The sequence below is a fragment of the Struthio camelus genome, chromosome 10, assembly GCF_040807025.1.
Source record: "Struthio camelus isolate bStrCam1 chromosome 10, bStrCam1.hap1, whole genome shotgun sequence".
Classification (NCBI taxonomy): Eukaryota; Metazoa; Chordata; class Aves; order Struthioniformes; family Struthionidae; genus Struthio; species Struthio camelus.
The window spans coordinates 24,156,259-24,177,938 of NC_090951.1; the positions used below are offsets into that span (position 1 = coordinate 24,156,259).

The following is a 21,680-nucleotide window of genomic DNA, read 5'->3' on the forward strand; positions in this document are numbered from 1 at the left end:
AAGAGGCCAAAGTCAGCTCTCCTGAAGTCCAGCGTTGCAATCCTGCTCATTGCCCTGCTCCCTCCTCGTAGGATCCTCAACTCCACCATCTCATGGTCACTGCAGCCAAGGCTGCCCCCAACCTTCATGTCTCCAACTAGACCTTCTTTGCTTGTTAGTACAAGGTCTAGCATTGCACCTCTCCTCGTTGGCGTCTCCACCACCTGAGTCAAGAAATTATCATCAGGAACCTCTTTGACCTCAATGCTTTGCAGGAACCTCTTTGTTTGTGCCTAGCTGTGCTGTCTTGCCAACAGATGTCAGGGTGGTTGAAGTCTCCCATGAGAACCAGGGCCTGTGAACGTGAGGCTACTTCCAGCTGTCGGTAGAAGGCCTCATCGATGACTTCCTCCTGGTCAGGTGGCCTGTAGTAGACCCCCACAACAGTGTCACCCATGTTACCCTGCCCTTTAATCCTTACCCATAGGCTCTCAACCTGCTCTTCATCCACCCCGAGGCAGAGCTCCATCCATTCTAGCTGCTCCCTCACATAAAGAGCAACTCCACCACCTCGCCTTCCTGGCCTGTCTTTCCTAAAAAGCACATAGCCATCCATGACAGCATCCCAGTCATGTGAACTATCCCACCATGTCTCTGTCACTGCAATGAGATAATGGCAGAATCCTTCTGCAAAGGCTCTCACAGAAACTATGCTACCATGCGATAAGAGGGAAGGTCCTAACACAGCTAAATATTCAGTTAAATAATAGGATGGCAAAAAATGGTCAGTTTTACCAGGGGAGGGAGAACATACTGGCGTCCCACAGGAACCTGTACAATCGCATATTCATAAAACAAAGCTAGATGGACCAGTGCTCCAACCCAGTACAGGTGGTTTTATGTTCCAAAATGCAGGGTGTATGCTTTTTTCTGAATAAGTTGCCTTTTGTGCTGTACAAACTAAGTGTTTCAGTGTTTCTATTTAAATATCAATGAAGCTCTTCACATTTCGGGGGGGAGGGAGGGAGGGAGGGCGGAGAAGGGGGGGCTGCTAAGCAAGCTTTCCAAAAGCACATCCTTAAGTCTTTCCACAGCCTGTCAAGATGCTTTATAGAGAGTGAAATGACCTCATACAGACAACAATGCAGTATGTCAGAACGTTAAGACTCTAGGCACGTCCATGCTGAGTCAGACCAAGCATCCCGTAAGCCCAGCATCTTGTAACCTTCCAACTGGCAAAAGCAGATGCCTAGAACAAAATAAAGGAACAAAGGCATATATGAAATGATACTTCTCCACAAAACCCTTCCAGCTTCCCTGATTTGCCAAAGACTTTCTGTCCTAAAGGCGGTGTCTCTAGACATGGCAGCCCCTGATAGATTTTTCTTTTACTAATCTGTCCCGTCATTTTTTGAATTCATGTAGCTTTCACAGTATTCTGTGGCAGAGAATCTTGCAGCTTTAAGTAACTGCTATATGAAAAAAATCCTTTAGCTTACTCCGAACTTGCCACCTTGTTAACTTCAGTGGATGCCCTTTAGTTCTTGCACTAGGAAAAACAGTATGGTTCCTTTGTCGCCTTCTCCAGGCTATTCAAGATTTTTGATAGACTGAGAATTACCAACAACCACCAATTACCAACAACTGTCTCTTTCGAATGCCGAGGGACAGTATACTTGTCCTTTGCCTAACAGTCATTCCATACCTTTGCAAATCCTGTTGTTTTCCATGCTTTTTTTCAGTTGTACTAGATGCTTCTGGAGCTTAAAGAAGCAAAACATCACACAGTATTCAAGTTAAGGATACCCCACAGATTCACACAGTTACAAGATGTTTTTTGTCCTCTATTTTTCCCTTAATAAATCCTCACATTCAATTTTTTCTGCTTGCTACCAAAAAAAGAGCAGATATTTCAGTGCAATGATTCATCATAACCCAAAGATCTCACTCCTGAAGGGACACAGTCAGTTCAAAACCCATCATCAGTCTATCTATAAAGTTACAAGATGTTCCACCCACCTATAATATAGCAGTGCTCTCCTGCACTGCTCTCCTTTCATTTGGGCTGAATCTTGCCTGCCATCTCACTGCCTGCTCATTCACCTTTGGAAGGTCATTCCCATAGTTCCTCTCAACACCTTTCACTTTGCTACCTCAGTAGCTCAGTATCCTCAACAAACTGTGTCACTTCACTGTTCAACCCCTTCTCTAAGTCATCTATGCATATGCTCAACAGCACAGACACCAGCACACCTCTAGCAGGACTCTACAGCCACCAATTCCACTCTGGAAATCTCTCTCCTCCCCCACCCCTCCTTTTAAACAACTCTTTATCAACATCAGAATGTTTTCCCTTAGCCTCTGGCTGCTTAGTTCCTCCCAACCTCCACAGCAAGGGAACATCCCAAAAGCTTTTTGGACTTCCAAGACAAAGACGGCAGCCCAAGAACTGTATCTACAGGCCTGGTGGCTCCTCTTCATAAGAGTCACGTCCTATTTCTCCATGTGCTCAGTACATCTACTCAGTAGCGTTCCTACAGATTTATCCAAGACAGATATTGAGGTTCTCTCAGCCCACTGCTCCCTGCTTCTCTTCTGAAAACCTTCATGCAACAGCCCATCATATGCACCACCTTCTCCTCCTCTTGGACAAAGGCACTTCAGACAGAAACTTCATTCCACAGCCAGAAGCTCACCTGTTTTCTCCTTGAGTCCCACTAGGACCCTGGGTAAATACTAGCTGGTCCCAGACACTTTGTCCTTCTGCTCACCTATTTCTTCCAGCACTTCCTTGACAGATACTTCAATCCTAGACACATCCTCTGCCAAGTCCCTCACAAAGAAGGGTCCCAGCATGACAACCTACCCTTTTTCTGCCACACCAAACACACAGGCAAAGAATTCACTTAGCTCCTCTGCTGTGGCCTTATCTTCCCCAAGGGCCTCTTTCTATACTTCAATCTTCTATTGGCCCTACAGAGTCTCTGGCAGGCCCCCAGCTCCTGACTTGCTTGAAAACAGATATTAGTATTTTCAATAGCTTCTGCTAGGTGTTCTTCAAAGTCTTTGTTGGCCAGCCTAATTATCTGCAAATGACTAATACAAGGCTGGCAGAAAACAAGAATGGTCACATGGATCCAGTCATCACTGCATCTAAGTCTCCTGGATAAGACAGTGACCAGCGTTTAGAGAAAGAATATAGTAAAAAGGGCAGAAAGCTTTGTGCAGTAACTAAACAGCAGTAATTAGCAGTTCAGTGATTTGAAACAGAAGTAATAGCTATAAATTTGGAGGTTTAAAATATAACTATAGAATGGCTTCCATGAATTAGTGTGAATGTTTAAATGTGTATCTTTTAAAATCCACTTATACTTAGACCACTATAAATTCCTGCAGCAGAAAGTCCCACAGTTTAATCATGTGCTTTGTGAAGAAGCATTTAATTCTGGGTTTTTTTTAAGCCTGGATGTGCTTGTTCTCTAATTCTTGTGTTTTGAGAAACAGTGAATAATCACTCTCTAGTCCCACTCTTCAAGGCATAAATGACTGAGAGATGACTACTGTCTGTCTTCCTCAATTACCTGTCCCAAGCTGTGGAGCCTTATTCAACATTGCCTTTTTCAGACAGAAGATACTCCTGACCTCTGATAACTCTTGTCAATTGTTTCTGAACCTGCTATAGATCCTCTCAATTGTTTTTGCAATGGGATGACCAGAGACGCATTCAGGGTTCAGAAATGTATGAAGTCTCCCAACAGTGTTTTTAGTTTGGTTTGGTTTGGGAGCCTTTGATTTGGGTTATTCTTTATTCTTTCATTTCTGTCTCCAACTAACTTATGTCACAACTTTTTTCATACAATACAGAGTTTTCATGGTTTCCTCTCCAATCCGCCTTTCCCAGTGCATCATCTCAGACTGTGTGTTCCTCCATTCCTACAAGCTTTTGAGCAGTCACTGGCTGAAAACTTCTCCCATATCCTTTAAACAGGATTTTAAACAGCAGCCATCTACACAGGAAAGACAATTAAACAGCAAAACAGGGTAAAGCAATGCACGTTACATTTAAGCAAAATGCACTGATTGGTAGTTTTTGCCTTAAGAAACTCTAAATACACATGAAAAAAGCATTTAAAGCCTAACGGAACAAAAGAAGCTGAACAGCAATGCAATGACTTACTTCTGCAGCATGGCTTGCCACTCGCCTAGTCTGTCTCCTATGGGAAACCGCTTAATGGTGCTCTGAATCTTTGCTCGCCACTCCCTCATGTAGTCCTCAATGTCGAACACAAACGGCTGCTGCCCAAAGTTGGCATCAACTATCTCTCCTGGAGTCTGGAGACCCACTGTAGGGTAGAGATTTGACTGTGAAGAAACAAAAAGAAAGGAATTTATATTAAACCTCAGCTTTCTCTTTTCTGGTTCCAGTTATGTGGTCTGGTAAGACAAAAGAGCTATTCTTTAAACTGAAACATGTGACAGAAAAGAAGGGGAAACAGGCCCTTTACAGGTAAATTTCAGGGTACCTCATGACTGATCACGCAGTTATTAAAATTTATTGCATAAAACCAGAACACTGGGTTAAATCTCCCAGCATATTATGATCTGTGCCACAACTGCTGCCTGTGGCATGTCCACTTTCTGGATTATTTTCCTGCTACTTCTACAACAGTTCAACAGCCAGTAAATAATAATAACAAAATTAAAGGGCCATGATTTCAATCAGCTGCTCTAAGTGTTCTCCATTGCTTCAGCTGAGCTCTCTTACTCCTTGACAGGAAGCCGCTCTCAGGGTATTTTGTCTTCGATGAAAAGGGAATGGATACTAGTGGGGCTGAAAGGTTAGGCCTTTGATGATCCCAAGACAGCAAGTCATCCGCATGAGAAAATCTACCACCACTGAATTTCCTTTTCAGTTTAAGAACAAGCTTATAGATATAATTTGAAGCTCTGAGTCCCCTGAAACATGGAGAAAAGAGAAAGGTTATCAGTGTGAAAATACCTCTATAATTTTGCCAATATCTGCTTCCAAAAAAGATGATCCAACTGAAAACAGGTGGCCAAAATCTGCAAAGAGGTTCACTGAACTCAGGCTATTTTAAGAACAAGCACATGGATACAAATTGAAGCTTTGAGGCTTGCCTGCCCCAGAGTGAGAAGGGTAATAGAAAAGGTACAGCATTGCCAGGTTCTCACTCTGAAACATCTTTTAACAGCATTTTCCAAAGCCACCTTATTTTTCTATAGCACACGTTACTCTTCTGTTTGCAACACAAGTATATTTCACTAATCCTCTGATTCACAGCATCCCAATTGCCTGCGGGACTGGAGAAGAAAATCTCTCCCCTGCCACTCATGAATTATTTGGTGTTAGGTTTTTATACTTTGCTCTAAAGTACTACGGACTGCTACAGCTAGAAACAAGACACCGGGCAAGGCAAATTGATGAATCTAGGGAAATTAAACCTGGAAGATACCTGGTTGAGGTGTCCTGCTCATGGTTGAAAAACCATGTCAGATTTTGGATCAGTGGAAAAGCAGACCTCTCTCTCCAGGTCAGATCAGGAAGGACTTCTTGGGGTTAGACTGCTCTCCTAAGGAAAATGAAAAGGATTCTCTCCTCTGCTATAGCACGGGACATGGGCTTTCCTAAGATTGTCTGGAAAATTTGTTAAACACATTCTTCACTATTGTAGAGACCTGAGGCAACGTAAACGATCTTCCCTTGGGACATACCTTAGTTGTGGGTTTTACTTTTTACTAAAGGTAAAGATTTTTACAAGGTGAAAATCAGCAGAATGCTGATCACATTAGCAAGAATGGAGACAGAATGTTAAGGGAAATGATTATTCCTCTCTGCTTGGCACTTGTGTGGCTTCATCTGGAATACTGTGTCCAGCTTTGCCCCTCCTTCTCCCTCAAGAAAGGCATTCAAAAATTGGGTATGGTCCAGCAGAGGCCTGCTAAGACGGTCAGAGGGCTGGAGCACATGGCATACGAGAAGAGGCTGAGGGAACTGGATTTGTGTAGCTTGGAGAAGAGAAGGCAAAATGAGAAATCTAACTGATGTCTTCCACTACCAAAAGGGAGGTTATAAAAAAACATAGATTCTTCTCAGAGATGTTCAGTGAAAGAACAAGAGGCAAAAGGCATGAGTCGCAATCAGGAAAATTCTGATGGGATGTTAGGAAGAAATTAATTGTGAGGACGGTTAAGGATTGGAACAAGTTCTCAGAGAGACTGTGGCATCTCTATCCTTGAAGATTTGCAAAACTCTGCTCAGTAAGATCCTAAACAACCTGCTCTAGCTTTGAAATTAGCCCGACTCAAAGTAGGTGATTAGACTACATAATCTCCAGAGATACCTTCCAGCCTAAATTCTTTGAGGATCCCATTATTTTGTGGGTTGTGGTGTGCAGTCAGATCAATAGGTATGCATTATTAGCTTAAATGAAATCTCTCTCTATTCTCACATAAGGGAGAAGTAAAGGAGTAATGGGAGATCCATCAATAATTAGGATCTACTGTAGCAGTACAACTCTCTGACAATAAACAGGCTACTGAGACTTAGAGGAAACATTCTTCTCATTTCGGAAAAGGCACAGCACAATTGCTAAGCAGTCCCTTCCAGCCCACTCTACTGGGGTTGTATACAGATAGTCAGATACCACTTCACACTGCTTCCCTCTTCTGTCCTCTTCAGCTTTAGAGGTGTGTGGCTGGTACTGTACATTTCTGGAATCTCAAATATCAAAGGAGGAATCTACAATTACAGGCTGGGAAATGACATCGTAAAACAGGATGACCACATTGCTACTGACCCAGCACACCTCTTCTTTTCACATTCTAACACCCAGGAAGTCGTTGGGTTACAGAGGCGTGTAAAGAAAACATGCACGATAAAATGAGAAGCCACCAGAAGGAACTATCATATCTAAAGTCAGGCTCTTTCAAATCTAGCAATATTGAGACACTAGAAGACAAAACCCCAAGCCCCAAAGTATTGCCTATTTTTCAGACATTTCTGGATCTGTTCATCTTTGAAGGGAAGACGCCTACCCCCAACTTGTCTCAACTCATCTCAGGGTTAGAATTCCATCTTGCACACATGGTACGTGTCTTCTCTGTCAGCAACTACACGAATCACCACCACCCTGCCAGACGCAGGGAGACACCATCCTAGAGCCCACTAGCGGTTGTTTCTCCTGCCAAGTTCATCAGACACACTTTCCCAGAGATTTTTGAACCACCTCTTCTCTCTGATGTTGATGGCCTGTTCTTCATATCCCCCTAGTTCCTTTTGACTTTTTTGTTAACTGCCTCCTCCTTTTGTGACCCTGCAATCCCAGTCTGGGGCTCTTCTGTGTTCTCCTTTTTCAGATTTCCTACTCTCCTCACATACTTGTTTCAGCAGACTGCCAGGCAGGATAAATCTGAAAAGGGCTTCCATAAATGAGTGAGTTAGATAGGCTTAAGTGTTAGTTTAAATTGACAAAAGAGGGGAAAATTCCCTTTGTGAGCTATCCACTTCTATCTGCAAGTAGTTATTTTCATATTAGCTTCAGCCTATGCTAAGACAAAATGCAATTTTTTCCATCAAAATAAATTCATATAAATGTAAATATTCTTCAGAGGGAACTGAAGTAGCGAACAAGCTGAAGCAAATATGCTTCACTGAGTGTCAAAATTATCACAGGGAAATGTAGGTTTCAGTGAGATCTAGAAACAGCAGGATATGGGGACGCCCTGGGCTCCGGAGGGCTTTGAATTCAACCTCAGCAGCACTGCAAGACCTTGCTACTGCAACAGCCTTTCTGCGTGTTCTGTTCCAGTGCATCATCCTCAAACGTTTATCACCTGTTTATAACAGAGACTCAACATTGCTATGAACAGCTTACAAGCATACATTAAATTTATACATCAGTTCACTGTGCACTAACTTCTGGATCAAAAAGATGCAGTTCAGACTAACAGGGGCAGATATTTCAGCCTGCCAAATCTGTACTACCAAGCACTACAACAACACTTTAGCTGTAAGTAACAAAACTGTAACTTACACTTTAGCTGTAAGTGACAGTATGTGTGTTTTAGTCTGACAGCTGCTTTTGACTGACAAGAGACTAAATAGTAATGACCTGTCTATCTCAGCATGAAGATTGTTCTTATCTCAGAAGGAGGGGCAGTCTAGCTAAATGAGAAGACAAAATGGTGAAAAAATTAGAAGGAAGATGGTAAAATAGATTATCTGGGCTGAAAGTCTTCTAACTCTTAATATAATCTATATCCAGAGTGAAAACAAAAAGCAACTAAAACAACAAAATCTCTTCTTGCTACCAGATGCAAGGCTGCCACAAGACTTTCCACCAAAAGGTTCACAAATTTCAGTTCTTCAAAAAGGTCCCAATAAACATGCACCCAATGGCAACCCACTCGATTAGAGCATACCTGAATTTTTAAAATGCTTTTGCTAAAGGTGCTTACCAATAGCTTCTTAAAGAAACTAACTGGGCAAAGGATAAGAAAGGATTGCCCCAACAATCTCCTATAAATAGGAAATAACAGAAATAAAAGGCAGCAATTAATGGACATTTTCCCAGTGGAGGAAAACTACCAGGAAAACTACCACTATTTGTTACTGCTCAGGAAACAGCGTAAAAGTTACTATGGACAAACTCTGTAAAAGATTCAGCTCATTGTCCAATGAGAAAAAAAGAGGCTCGTTAGTCATCATTGGGAAAGGAACAGAACACAAAATGTAAGTCATCAGCATGCCTATGCATAAAAAACAGCATGACCAAATATCCAGCACTGAGTACAACTCTGGTCACCCCTAATTCAGAGAGGCTATATTTGAACTAGTAGGGGTCAAGAGAAGACTATCAGAGATGATCAGAAGTTACAGAAAGGGCTTCTCTCTACAAAGGCAAACTAAATAACTGGAACTCCTTCAGGACAGACACCAAGTGGGGTATGGCAGAGATCTGTAAAGCCATAAATCACACTGGGAAAGTGAACACAGACTGCTACTCATTATTTCTTACAACACATAAGCTACAGGCAAGAAATAAATTTTTTGACAGGAGATGCAAAACAAAGAAAAGCAAGTATTTTTCCACACACCACAGAAATCTGCCATGTAACTTGATCCTTGTGGAGGTCAAAAGCATAAACCAATTATGAAGTCCAAGAAGCTCCCCAGAGGAAATTCATTTAGGGTTATTAAATACAAAGACAGGAGTGCAACCTGGAGGCCAAGAAGTTCTATGTGTCACCGCAAGACAATTGAACTCAGTGCTTAAACTGTTTTTATCTTCTTTTTCTGAACACTTGCTCCTGTTATAGACAGGATCCTTGGTCTAGGCAGACCTTTGGTCTGAAAAAAGAGCAATTTTTTTTTTCCACAATCCACTGGCTATCACTAAGAAAGCCGTGCTTTTGTAAGAACCAACTGCATGTTACTGCTTGGTGTAACTCAGCTGGTTTAACTGCATTCAAGAGCAATTCTGTATAGTGTCTGGTGAATCAGAGGAATAACTATCAACCCTGAAAGGATGCTGAATACATGCCTGTAGCAATTCCATGAGCAGGTTACTGATCATGGGTGGAGGCTTGTCAAAAACCGTTGCAATGAGCATGCAGGCCATGGCCAGCTGACTCCAAACTTCTTTCACAGAAATATTCTTCCCTAACCACCACCTTGGAAAAGGGAGGACTCCATCGCTGCAAGATTTGGGTGAGAGAGGAAGAAGTAGACAATAATATCTTAGGTATTTTTGTGCTCTCTCCTGACAGGACATGAGCGGCTACTCAAGTGTCTTTATATATGCTGAATCTTCAGTGAACAGCATACTGTGTTCCTCACTGCCAAAGCTGCATTTGGAAGACAGTGACCTGTAACAAAGTTTGAATCTTGCTTTAATTTCAGGAGAAGGTGCAATATATTCTTATTGGTGGTGAGGGAGGACAGGAGGCCTGTGAACAGCATGCATACCTAGCTGTAGAATTACAAAGTTTCAGAAAAGGGAGCACTTTCATCCATATCACTCATTAATGTGTGTTACCATTTTGACAGGGCATCAGACAAAATATATCGCACCCCCAAACCCCTTCTATTCTTCCCCCTCCCTTCTATTTGCATCCTTAGTTAAAATACTGAAAATAGGTGTACTTACAGGGAGGTCTGTAAAGGCTATACCTGTGGGGGGAAAAATATTAGAATTAAAAAGACAAAGGATTTTTTCCCTACTTGGCTACATCCTTTACATGCTACAAAAAGTTAGTACGTTTCACTAAACCAGCTCTGACCCTGCATTTTACCACCTCTCATATTTAGAACCAACTTCCCTCCCCAACCCACTCCTCTGCAATGCTTTGCATCTGGAAAAAAGATTCATGGAAAAGACTAAATTTCTCAGACATCTCTCCTAATAGTTTGAGCTTCCAAAAAGCAGCTCCTCGTTTCTTTGCTTCTCCGTCTGTTACTATGAAGTCAATTTTCAAGACTCACTTTGGTTTTAGAAACAGAGGTATTATAAAGTTGCTTTGGTTTGGTGTATAGCTACTTCTCTTACCAGCCAGTCAGAGAGATTGGTATGAACATTAAATGTTTTGCGTTACTGCTGGGGAATGGCCTTGCAACAGGACCAAGCTGCAGCCTGGAACACCTGAGAAATAACGTGCAAAGAATAGCCTCATCCTCAGTTATGCTCTTACAGTTACAAATATGAGAGATGTGAAAAAGCGTATGGTTTCCCTTTTTATTTCTATTGGACAAGGCAGAAAAGAGATATCGCTTAAGTAGAGGTAGACACCTCAAGTTGCTAAAAGATTTGCAGCCAGAGATACTGGAAAACACTCACAGCTGCAAACATAACCAGTCTACCCACTGGGTGTTTGCAGAACTCCTACATGAGCCTAAGGGTATAGATTTGCAATACTTCTCATCTGATTTAGATGTGAGCTAGCAGTTAAAAGGATGATGCCTCTCCTCCCTCCACCATGTTGTGTGACCTGCCATCTACCTGGATGTTGAATCCAGCAGTTGGGCAGCAGGATGGTGAGACAGATCAGCCCACCTTGCACCAAGGCAACCCCCAGCAAATGTACCAGAAATAACAGCTGCTTTCAGCAAGATTCATTTCCACTGTACTTAAATGCTACTGCTAAGAGAGAGGACAGAGAGGCCTAACAGCTAATATTAAGAAAGAATAGGTCACTGCCTGAGATTGGGGTGTATCAGATGGTTACACAGGAATGTAATCTATCTTGCTGTAAAGGCATAAAATAGCAGGGATCCCCAAAGGTCAGTAAAACACACCCGCAGCCACTGAGCATCTTTGAGTCACTCTCACGGACAGCACAGGAGAAACTATTGCAACGCACTCTTCACCTTATTAGGCTGAGCTTGATTAATGTTTTAAAACAATGTTTTAGAAACCACAGTCCCATACACATGCTCCTATGAATTCCTCCTGCCTCAGTCAGGGGAAGGCTGGTATCCACACCAGTATAACCAGTTCTGACATACATCCCATCTTGCAGCCACACAGGAACCCATTTTGTGTCACAGTGAGATACACTGCAGCCTGCACAGAAGCAAGAGCATACCATTCCCTGTTTTTAATTTTCAGACTATTTATGTTGAACACTGTCCAGACAGAAACCAAGAGTTGCAATATAACATTATCAGCTTGAAATGGTAGTTTAAACTCATTTTTAGGAGTCAGAGTAGGAAACAAATAATCACTATTTGAAATAGAACAAATTCAAGATCAATGCTCAGAAAAAATCCTGGACTGTGACTAAATAGCCAATAAGATTTAATTAATACTATGACATTTCAGAGCTTATCTGTTGAATACCCTCTCTACAACCTAAACAAAAAATTAAGGATCAATATACAAGTGATGCTGAATGATCATGAATCATCATGATTCTGATGACTGAGAAAAACATTTGGTAACCATTTCTCTCATCCAATCACTTTGTTTTGTCTGTCCACTTATTTTTCTGTACACTGTGTGTTTTCCCCCAGACCTGTTTTTCACACCTTTCTCCGCAGGCATAAGCTTCACAATTGTTTCATTTAGCTGGATGAAAATTTGTTTCTATCCTTAAAATAGACTGAGGCTAATCTCCTTGACTTTGCTGTCTATTGGAGTCCTCTGCCCCCCAGCATCCCCCAGAGTTAAAGGTGGCCCAGCTTTCCCAAGAAAACTCCTGCAGCTGTACATTTGGAGCTGCATCAAGCACACAGCCAAACATACAGTTTTCAAGTGGATTATAAGATGGCTGGAAAATTGGCTGGACTGCCAGGCTCAAAGGGTTGTGATTAGCAGCACAAAGTCCAACTGGCATCTGTCAGGGATCAATACTAAGGCCATTACTGTTTAACATCTTTCTTAACATCCTGGACGATGGTACACAGTGCACTCTCAGGAAATTCACAGACGATACCTAACAGGAGAGGGGTCAGTGGTCACTATGCTGGGAGGTAGGGCTGCTGTTCAGAAAGGCCTTGATGGGCTGGAGAAATGAGCCAGCACAAACCTCATGAAGCTCAACAAAAGCAACGGAAAAGTCCTTCCTGCAGATTGGAATATTCCCACAAAACAGGACAGGCTGGAGCTGAATGGACCTTAAGCAGATCTGCAGAAAAGGACACAGCGGTCCCACTGCACAAGTTGAACAGGAGTCAGCAACATGCTTGGGCAGTGAAACAGGCCACCGACATCCTGGGCTGTATTAATAAGAGTGTACCAAGAAGGCTGAGGGAAGGGATTAGTTCCCTCTACTCAGCACTTGTGAGTCTATAAATGGAGTACCATGTTCAGTTTTGGGCTCCCCAATACAAGAAAGACAGTGACAGGCAAGTCCAGCAGTGGCCACCAAGGCAGTTAGGGGGCTCAAGCTACGTTATATATGAGGAAAGGGTGGGGGAAATGGGTTTGTTCAGTCTTAAGAACAGAAGGTGAACAGGGGATCTTCTTGCTGCCTAGAACTACCTAATGGGAGGGTTCAGGAAATACAGAGCCAGACTCTTCTCATAGGTGCCTGGTGACAGGAGACAGGAGGCAACAGAGACAAGTTGCAACAAGGGAAATTCTTATTAGATATTAGAAAAAAAAATCAACATGAGGGTGGCCAGACATTGAAATGGGATCAGAGAGGCTGTGGGATCTCCATGCTTGAAGACAGTAAAAACTTGAGAAGTTTCTGAGTAACTTGATCCAGTTGGCACTGTTTTCGGTAGGAGGTTAGACGGACGACCTCCAGAGATCCTTTCCAACCTAAATTATTCCATAAATCTTTAAATAAACTTTCCACACTGCCTTTAAATTAACGCATTTATATGTTTTGCTTCCTCTATTCCATAACTAAGACCAATAAATGCTTTATTCAGTGTACAGATCTACAAATCTGCTGCACAAATATGTCTGCTTAGAGAGAGTTCATCCTGAATCTGTACCTCTACATACCTGCATCCAACAAAGTCAACAGCAGAAAGCAAAAGAATCACAGCTTTAACTAGTTAGCTGAGTTTGAAAGGAACTGAATTTAAACTGTACTCTTTCAAAACTTCTAAAACCTAGATTCAATTTAAAATAACAAACTTCAGAAATTTAAAAAACTTAAGAACTGGACAGCTCAAGAGCTCAGGAAGCAAGAGCGAGGGTGTGCAAGTGCATCTCCTGTAAGTCCATGATGTTAATCTGATCAGCATAATAGTGATAAAAAGCATTAACTTTACATGAAAGTTCAGTGCTAGTAGACAGTGTGACCAGGCACTGAGTTCCCAGGAGGGCAAACTGAACGAAGACTACCCGTTCCCTTCTCCACATACCCCAAAGGGCAGATTGTTCCAGGACAGAGATGGACCTAATCTGGGGAAAGCGGATGAGCAAAGCTATATACATCCCTCGTTCCACTACTTTCACCTACCATCTAATCAAAGGACCTTCACCATTCCGTGACTACTAAACATGTGCATGCATCCCTATGCATAGAAGCCTGGGGATCTTCCAGTCAAACCCCAGCTTCCACCCAGCAACGATCATCCTGTCTGCCTCATAGTTGGTCATTTTCTCTGCAGTACATTTCAAAATTAAATTTGCACAAGACAACATGCATCTGGGCGATTGGTCACAACATTCCACTTGGTATGCAGCAGGGCACCCCTTTGGCTTCTGTTTAGGTAAACGAGTATTTTACTTAACAGATTAACTTGGCCTTTCCAAGTACCTGCACTAGAAATCAGATGGACTACATGAAGTTGTCTATGCCAGGACTTCAGAGCATTGCATGCTTTTTTTACAGTCCTGGTGGTCTATAGTTCAACAGGATCTACTCTCAAAGTTTGAGAACTGAAACATTCACACAGCAGTCCTTGAGCAAAGTCATCCACTTAACCAGAGACCTGTAGCAGTTACATTCCCCTATTGTTTCCTGCTTCCCAGACTCTCTGCTTAATGGCTGGAGGCCCATCAGTTCTCACATTTCTCCTTCTGTCTCTCCTAATTCACACAACAGCTCTAGCAACATCTCATCATTTTCTTCTGCCCATTACTCTGCTTAGAACCTGACAAAAGTGTTGCAGACAGAAGACGATATTCAAGATATTTCCCAGGACAGAGAGTTAAGACTGTGTAAGATGTTAAAACAGCTTTCCTGTGACATCTACAAACAAAGTTCAAGACCTTGCTCCAACCAGAACATCCAAAATTTGCGATGGCCAAGCCAACAGTTCTTATATGGTGCTCCTGATAGATCTGATTAAATGGAAATATATGGAGACAATGGAAGGTTAAGAAACAGCAGAAAATTGCAAAGAAAACAAAGGAGGGGAGAGTCTAAACAACAGATGAAGAGGAGGGAAAGAAAAAGCTGAAGAGAGACTATGAGAATATTATCCTGTCCTATTCTTCAGAGAAAGAATAAAGCATTTCCCTTAAAAGTAAGACACATTCAAACACCCAGAGGCAGGGCACTGAAACCGTGCTGTCAAACTAACTGGAATCACGAAGGGGCTTATTAGCCTCATAAATATTTTTGATACCTAGAGCAAAATTACACAATGACCCTATTTCCTGAGAGGAGATATATACAGCTTCAGTGGCTAAAGATGCTGTGTCAGGGAACACCAAGGAAAAAACACATTCATTCCCTTCCTGATAAATCTTGGGTTTATATAATACAGACATGAGATTCTCAGTTTAGCATTAAGTATGAAATGTTAAAGATCTTCATGGAGATACTTCCAGCAGTGCACAAAGGGTATTGACTTCCAAATCATTGCTCCTGTCTCCCTCTGGTCTTAGATCCTCTGCTAACACGGGTCTCACCCCTCCTCTCACATTTACTCTGTTCAGTGATGATGAGAATCTGTGTTACAGCCAGCCAACTGGTATCAGTGGTTATAGAGTGCTCAGATATGCTCTCCTCAGCATCAGACGAAAAGCGCTTCTTCTTCTCTGGAACCTCATGTTTCTCTATTAGTGGCAAAAAAAGACACTCCTGGCCCTTAACAACAGTCTTTCAGGCTGAGGTTTTCATTTTGATTTTGTAAGAAGACATTAAAATGCTCCAGCAGCTGTTGTGGGGAGCAGCACAGCAATGACTGATAGCCTGCTACTCCCCAGCACTTCGATCACACTCTGTTCTACACACATCATCTCTCCTCTCTGAGTACAACCATGCCGCCACTACGACTGAAGGAGGAGCTGGTAAATGAATGAGCCAGTTGTGAAAGTTCAGGAGCTTCTCCCACCTATAATTTTCTCATATATATCATGCCTCATACCACTACATCTGAAAAGCCCAAGAGGAAGATGCCCAGGAGACGACGACACTGTTAATCCACCACTGTTCTGCAGGCATAGTATAGTTTCATTCCCTTTATTTCCTACTCCTTCCCACAGGCCTTGTTCACAGCTGGAGTAGGCTGCCCTCCATGGGATCATTTAGTGTCAGGTTAGAAAACAGAAGCTTTCCACCAAACAGAACTATCGTTGAAAGAAAAGGAGCACTAAAAATCAAGAAAGGAAGACTAAGCAATCTCACTGTGGCAAACACCTCCAAATGTTTTGAACAAAACAAAACACTGAGCAGAACCTGAGGCAAATCAGAAGACTGTAATGATGAAAAGTGATACAAAAGCCACTGAACTGTTCTCTTTGTTTGGCTACAATCTGCCCAGACACCATCGCTTTAACATGGCTTACGTGGCTATAACAACAGCATGGATTAAAGTAAAGCAAACGTCAATGTTCCCAGAGAATTCCAACTGACATTCTCTGTGCTCTGCAAACTCCTAGCAATGAAAAAGGTGTTAAATTTCAAACGAACAAATTGTTTGCATTAAATAGAAGACCTGGCCTCTTCTTGACTAGTACGCTTTCATTGTGGAGGAAAAGAACAGCACTCTCAGGCTAAAAACCTGTGAAGCTGGAAAACTGCCCGCTCAAACAAAGGAAAACAGCCAGAGTGAGCAGCACAGCACAAATCACTTTCCTACTTCTGTGTAAATACACACTTGAAATCAAGGTCAGTAACTAAAAGGAGAAATTTTGTGAAATCTCTTCAACTATTTCAGCATCTTAATCACTGCTGCATGGTGAATTTGCCTCACTCCTGAGCAACAGCTCCTGTTCTACTTCACCAGCTGTTGCTTTCATACCTCTGCTGGTCTTCCCAGCACAGGACTGATGAGGTCAATGCCCACAGACTATGAGTTAAACGTAAAATAATCCACCTCTTAGATATCTGGGCAATTCACTAATATATGGACTACAAAAGACTCCTCATCACCTTTGCAACTGGTCTTGCTAGCTGATAAGCCAGAAGTTCTCACCAAGAGCTCCCTCGCATCACACATGGTCTGCCTGACAAATAATTATAACTTCAGAAGCCAGACCAGATTCTTAAAGAAACATTCTCAACTCTGAGTAACTCCCCAGGGGGCTTCTGATGAAGGTTCCATTTATAATATTAGAATGCTAAAAACAAATCTCAAAGGATGCTTGAATTAATTTTTTATTTTTTTCCATTCGGGGCTTGAGACCTCTTGACCTGTTGCAAAGCATTAGAACTATTTGCTGAATGCACTACTACCGAATCAACACAGAAAGCTTCTGGGAGCCCATGTGCCTCATTTCTAGTCAACTATCCCCTCACCTATTAACAAATGGAGACTATGAAATTAGAGGAAAACTGAAAACCATTCTCCAAAGAAATTCTGTCTGCATGAGCTTGAGGCCTTTTTACATCTGCTTCAAAAGAAGGGGTCTTCTTGAGATACAAGGGGAAAAAAGCTCTCCATCTCAGATCCATGTCTCTGATACACCTGCAACATAGGTTGCTCCTTCTCCTGCCAAGAACTCACCAGAACTTACGCACTCTCCAGACTGCACATACTGCACTCCTGCCCTACTCCTTCCTTCTGCCCAGCCAGTCACTCAAAACAATTTCTTTTCTGATAAAGGTTTTGACTGTGGTATTTTTCTACCAGCTTCTTCATCCTGAATTCAATCAAATAGAATTGATGCAGCAAGGAGAAGCAAAGGAAAGGAGTGCTTTCCCCCTGCCAAATCAAATGAATTCCAGCTTAGAAAGTGAGATGATCTTATCAAAATATATTGCAGTGACAAAATAAATGACAAGGAATTACCCCGGGCGAGGGGGAGAGGGTCATCCACAAGGGAAAGACATTTTAGGTGCAAATGGCTACAACTTACTATTTTGGACAAATTAGATATCAGGGATGCCTGGAAAACATCTGTGAGATATTCATTTGAGCAAAATCTGAAATTCCTTAACTTTAGGGGAAATACTGAAATGGCTGTGGAATGAATCAGTGCTTCAGATTCGCTTCAGTGTAAGATGTCTTATACTGAATTAATGTCTAGCTTTGTGACTGCTTGGACCAATGAGTTAGGGCTCAAAGATACACAAGTCCCTTTAAAAAGTGAAAAGTCACTGAGTGATACAGTGGCTTTGAATTATCCAACCCTATCACCAGCTGTGCAGTAGTGGAAGAAAGGAGCAGAAGCTGGGAATGCAATCCTAAACTACTTAAAAGAAATTGAGCAGTACAGAAGTCACTTTACGTGCCTGAAATATTCATGTCTTGGAGGCACCTTACAACTCCTGACATTTGCTGAGTGTTCTTTTCTCTTCCTTTTCTTAAACCTTACTCACAAATGTGGGACAACAGTTAAAACATGCAAAGCAGTAAATGGCAGTGAGAGCAGGGTGGGAGCATTTTTCACCCAAGAATACCTTTCTCTGCTTACCTAAACTGTGGCCATTTTTTGTGTAGAAGCAGGTATTGTTGATAAGATTGACACAGCAGCCGATTACATCTCCAGTTGTGAATGTAGGGCCATAGGGCTGTCCTGTCCCCGAAGAACAGAACGAGTGCCCGTCATCACCATGATATCCATACGAATGTTTATCCCACCCTGCAGAAAGAAAAAAGAACAGGTCAACACTGAAGCTAGTTTAGAAAAATGACATAGTAACTACAGCTCTCAGGACACAACTTTCTGGTAGGAAATTTGAGATTTTGATTCCCACCCCCAATTCATTCTGAGATGGAACAGAGATTAAAAATCCTAATTTTCATAGACCAGTACCTGAAAAGAAACTAATTTTCATCAATCACAACACATCATTGATGTTTCAACCTCATTTATCATTTTAAAAAAATAATAAAAGGAATAAATTGCAAAAGAGCCATTTTGATAAGATAAAGATTTATTGTTTTAAAAAACATCAAAATCCTTTTTTTGATTCATCTTGCATGGGGTGAAACAAACTCTTCTTTGCAAAACATTTGTGTTTCCCACTAACAGAATCTTCCAGCAAAATCATTTAATAAAACAATTCTCAGCCAGCTGCAGCTGTGTCTGCAAGCACTACTCACAGGCATAATAGAATGGCTAGGGGTAATTTTTGCATTCGCACATTCCTATTTCCTTTGTAACAGTTTATATAAAGATTTCTGCGTCTCCCTCAGGCAACAACAGCTCCCTTTCTGTTCATAGCTTAAAACATAACTCTTAATGGTCACCGGAACTTTTCACAATGGTCGATTCTAACACCACTATCTTTATTTCTTTTGCCAGTAATACTGTGTCTAGGGTTAAAGGTGGGATCAAGTGATTGTTCCCTGCCTTCTTGCTCTCATCTACATCTCACAGTAATTCCATTATTCCAAGTTCCATATTTTGTTCTGGTCTATCTCAATTCTGTTCTAAATTCTTTGTGAGTTTCTTACATTTAGAAATGCAAGTATAACTGCTAACTATTACAAGAAGAGAGAGTAATCCATCCACTGAAAGCTGATGTCTTCTTCAGGTTGTACACTGGTCTTCCCTTTTCAGGACTCTGTTTCATTTTCCTCCTGCAGATGAGAGACAGGACAATGCCTCCCAGCACTGTGGGCCACAGAGTGATTCTGTGAATGCCACCTAAATCCCTTAACCCATGCCTGCCAAGTTCAGTTCCTGCAACTGCTCTAGATGGCTTACACTTTATTCTCTTAGGAGACCAGCTAAGGCAGGTAGGGAGTCAGGAGAAGCAGTTCTGTTATCATAAGTTTTAAAGAAGGTATAATATACCCTGTCTTACAGGAAGACTTCAAGAGCGATCAGGATCTTCTACAGCTCTTTGGAGGAAAGCACTCTGCATAGCCACTAAGCAGTTTCTCATGGATCTTTCTCTCCCGACGTGCTTTGCCCAAATGAAACAACCTTGACACTCTCACTCACTCTTTTCTCCAGCATATTTCCAACCAAGAGCTACACCCCCCCCCAAAAAAATTTCCCCTTCAAGGGGTCTTGCAGTCTAGCAGTATGGAGGTCTCTGTTCTCTTCTTCCACACTCCCAGTGCCTGTTTCATGGAAGGAGAAGACTCCTTTCACAGGGCTGGAAGCTGTACAGATGCCGACTACACAGCCATCTCCAGACTTGCCTCAAATCTGAAAGCAACCCAAGAAAGTAAGGGCAGAAGAAGGCTGAGCATTCTTATGAATTACCTGATCAAAATCATGTTTGGTGGGGAGATGAACTTGTATTGAAAAGCTTGAGATAGACAGACACAACATAATAAGTCACCTTTACTGTAAACAGATTAGGTTGGATCCTTGGGCAGACTATGCCAAACTGAAGCAGAAGCCAAACCGTAGCATAATGTGCTTTGACCACCTACTGGCCTTACACAACCTACAACTGAGTTGGCAGCAAAGGAGAAGAAAATCAGTTAAATGTGGAGCAAAGGTTCTGACAAAAGGACTACAAAAGAAATGGAAGGATCATCAGAGCAGATGGGTTAAAAAGCAGAACATGTGCATCCTGCAATAAGGCAGAAAAAGATTTAATACACTGCAAACCACTGAGAGGAGACACCTCTAAAGGTGGGTTGGAGTACTTCTGTAACCTATGATTTTCATACAAAACATGAAGGGACTGCAAATTTAATCCCCTCAAGAAGTGAGCAGCTACACAGGCTTAGGAATGCTTGCCATCAGAGCACCCACATGCTCCCTGCTTCTCAGAAAACAGTAGACAATCAGTGCACACCCAAGGCCCTCTGTAATTCTGTGATTGCAGCACACCACAAGAATGCCAACAGCAAAGTCATGGATTAGAGCAAGACTGAAATATGCCATGGACCAAGATTTAGAATTTTTTAGATTTCAGAGTTTGGGGTGAAAGGCATGAAGGACTCTTAGGGAAGTAAAATCTATAAACTGAACACACAGAATCATATAGAACGGTTGAGGTTGGAAGGGACCTCTGGAGATCATCTAGTCCAACACCCCTGCTCAAGCAGGGTCCTCTAGAGCATGCTGTGTCCAGGGGTTTTTTTTTTTTACCCTCACAGGAAAGAAGTTTTTCCTCAGGTTCAGACGGAACTTCCCGTGTTGCAGTTTATGCCCGTTGCCTCTTGTCCTGTTGCTGGGCACCACGGAGAAGAGTCTGGCCCCAGCCTCTTGACACCCCCCCTTCAGCTACTGGTACACATTGATGAGATCGCCTCTCAGTCTTCTCTTCTGCAGGCTCAACAGGCCCAGCTCTCTCAGCCTTTCTTCACAGGAGAGATGCTCCAGTCCCCTCCTCATCTTCGTAGCCCTCCGCTGGACTCGCTCCAGTAGCGCCGTGTCTCTCTTGGACTGTACTGGGGAGCCCAGAAGTGGACACAGTACTCCAGGTGAGGCCTCCCCAGGGCTGAGGACAGGGGCAGGATCACCTCCCTCCACCTGCTGGCAACGCTCTTCCTAACGCACCCCAGGATACCCTGGGCCTTCTTGGCCACAAGGCCACACTCCTCATGCTTATGCTTGAGGCTCATGCTTAACTTCTTGCCCACCAGCACGCCCAGCGCCTTCTCTGCAGAGCTGCTTTCCAGCAGGTCAGCCCCCAGCCTGTCCTGGTGCCTGGGGTTCTTCCTGCCTAGGTGCAGCACCCTGCGCTCGCCTTTTGTTGAACTTCAGGAGGTTCCTCTCCACCCAGCTCTCCAGCCTGTCCAGGTCCCTCTGAATGGCAGCACAGCCTTCTGGTGTGTCAGCCACTCCCCCCAGCTTTGCATCATCAGCAAACTTGCTGAGAGTGCACTCCCTAGACCTCTGTCGTTCATCCTAGCATTTTCCCCCTTATATCCTATCACTGAAATTATCTTTTCATGAAGCTATTATAACCCAAAG

At 42.6% G+C, this 21,680-nt stretch overlaps 1 protein-coding gene across 3 annotated transcripts in view; it reads right to left on the reverse strand.

The window, feature by feature from the left end:
• The window catches only part of RANBP10 (RAN binding protein 10), an 83,920-nt gene that overhangs the window by 21,920 nt on the left and 40,320 nt on the right, over window positions 1-21,680 (reverse strand). For all 3 annotated transcript variants that reach the window (XM_068956429.1, XM_068956430.1, XM_068956431.1), the window contains exons 4-6: window positions 18,267-18,434; window positions 10,149-10,171; window positions 4,157-4,341 (exon numbers count right to left, since the gene is read on the reverse strand). In XM_068956429.1, coding sequence (XP_068812530.1) covers window positions 4,157-4,341; window positions 10,149-10,171; window positions 18,267-18,434 — 376 coding nt within the window. The remainder of the gene's footprint in view (window positions 1-4,156; window positions 4,342-10,148; window positions 10,172-18,266; window positions 18,435-21,680) is intronic.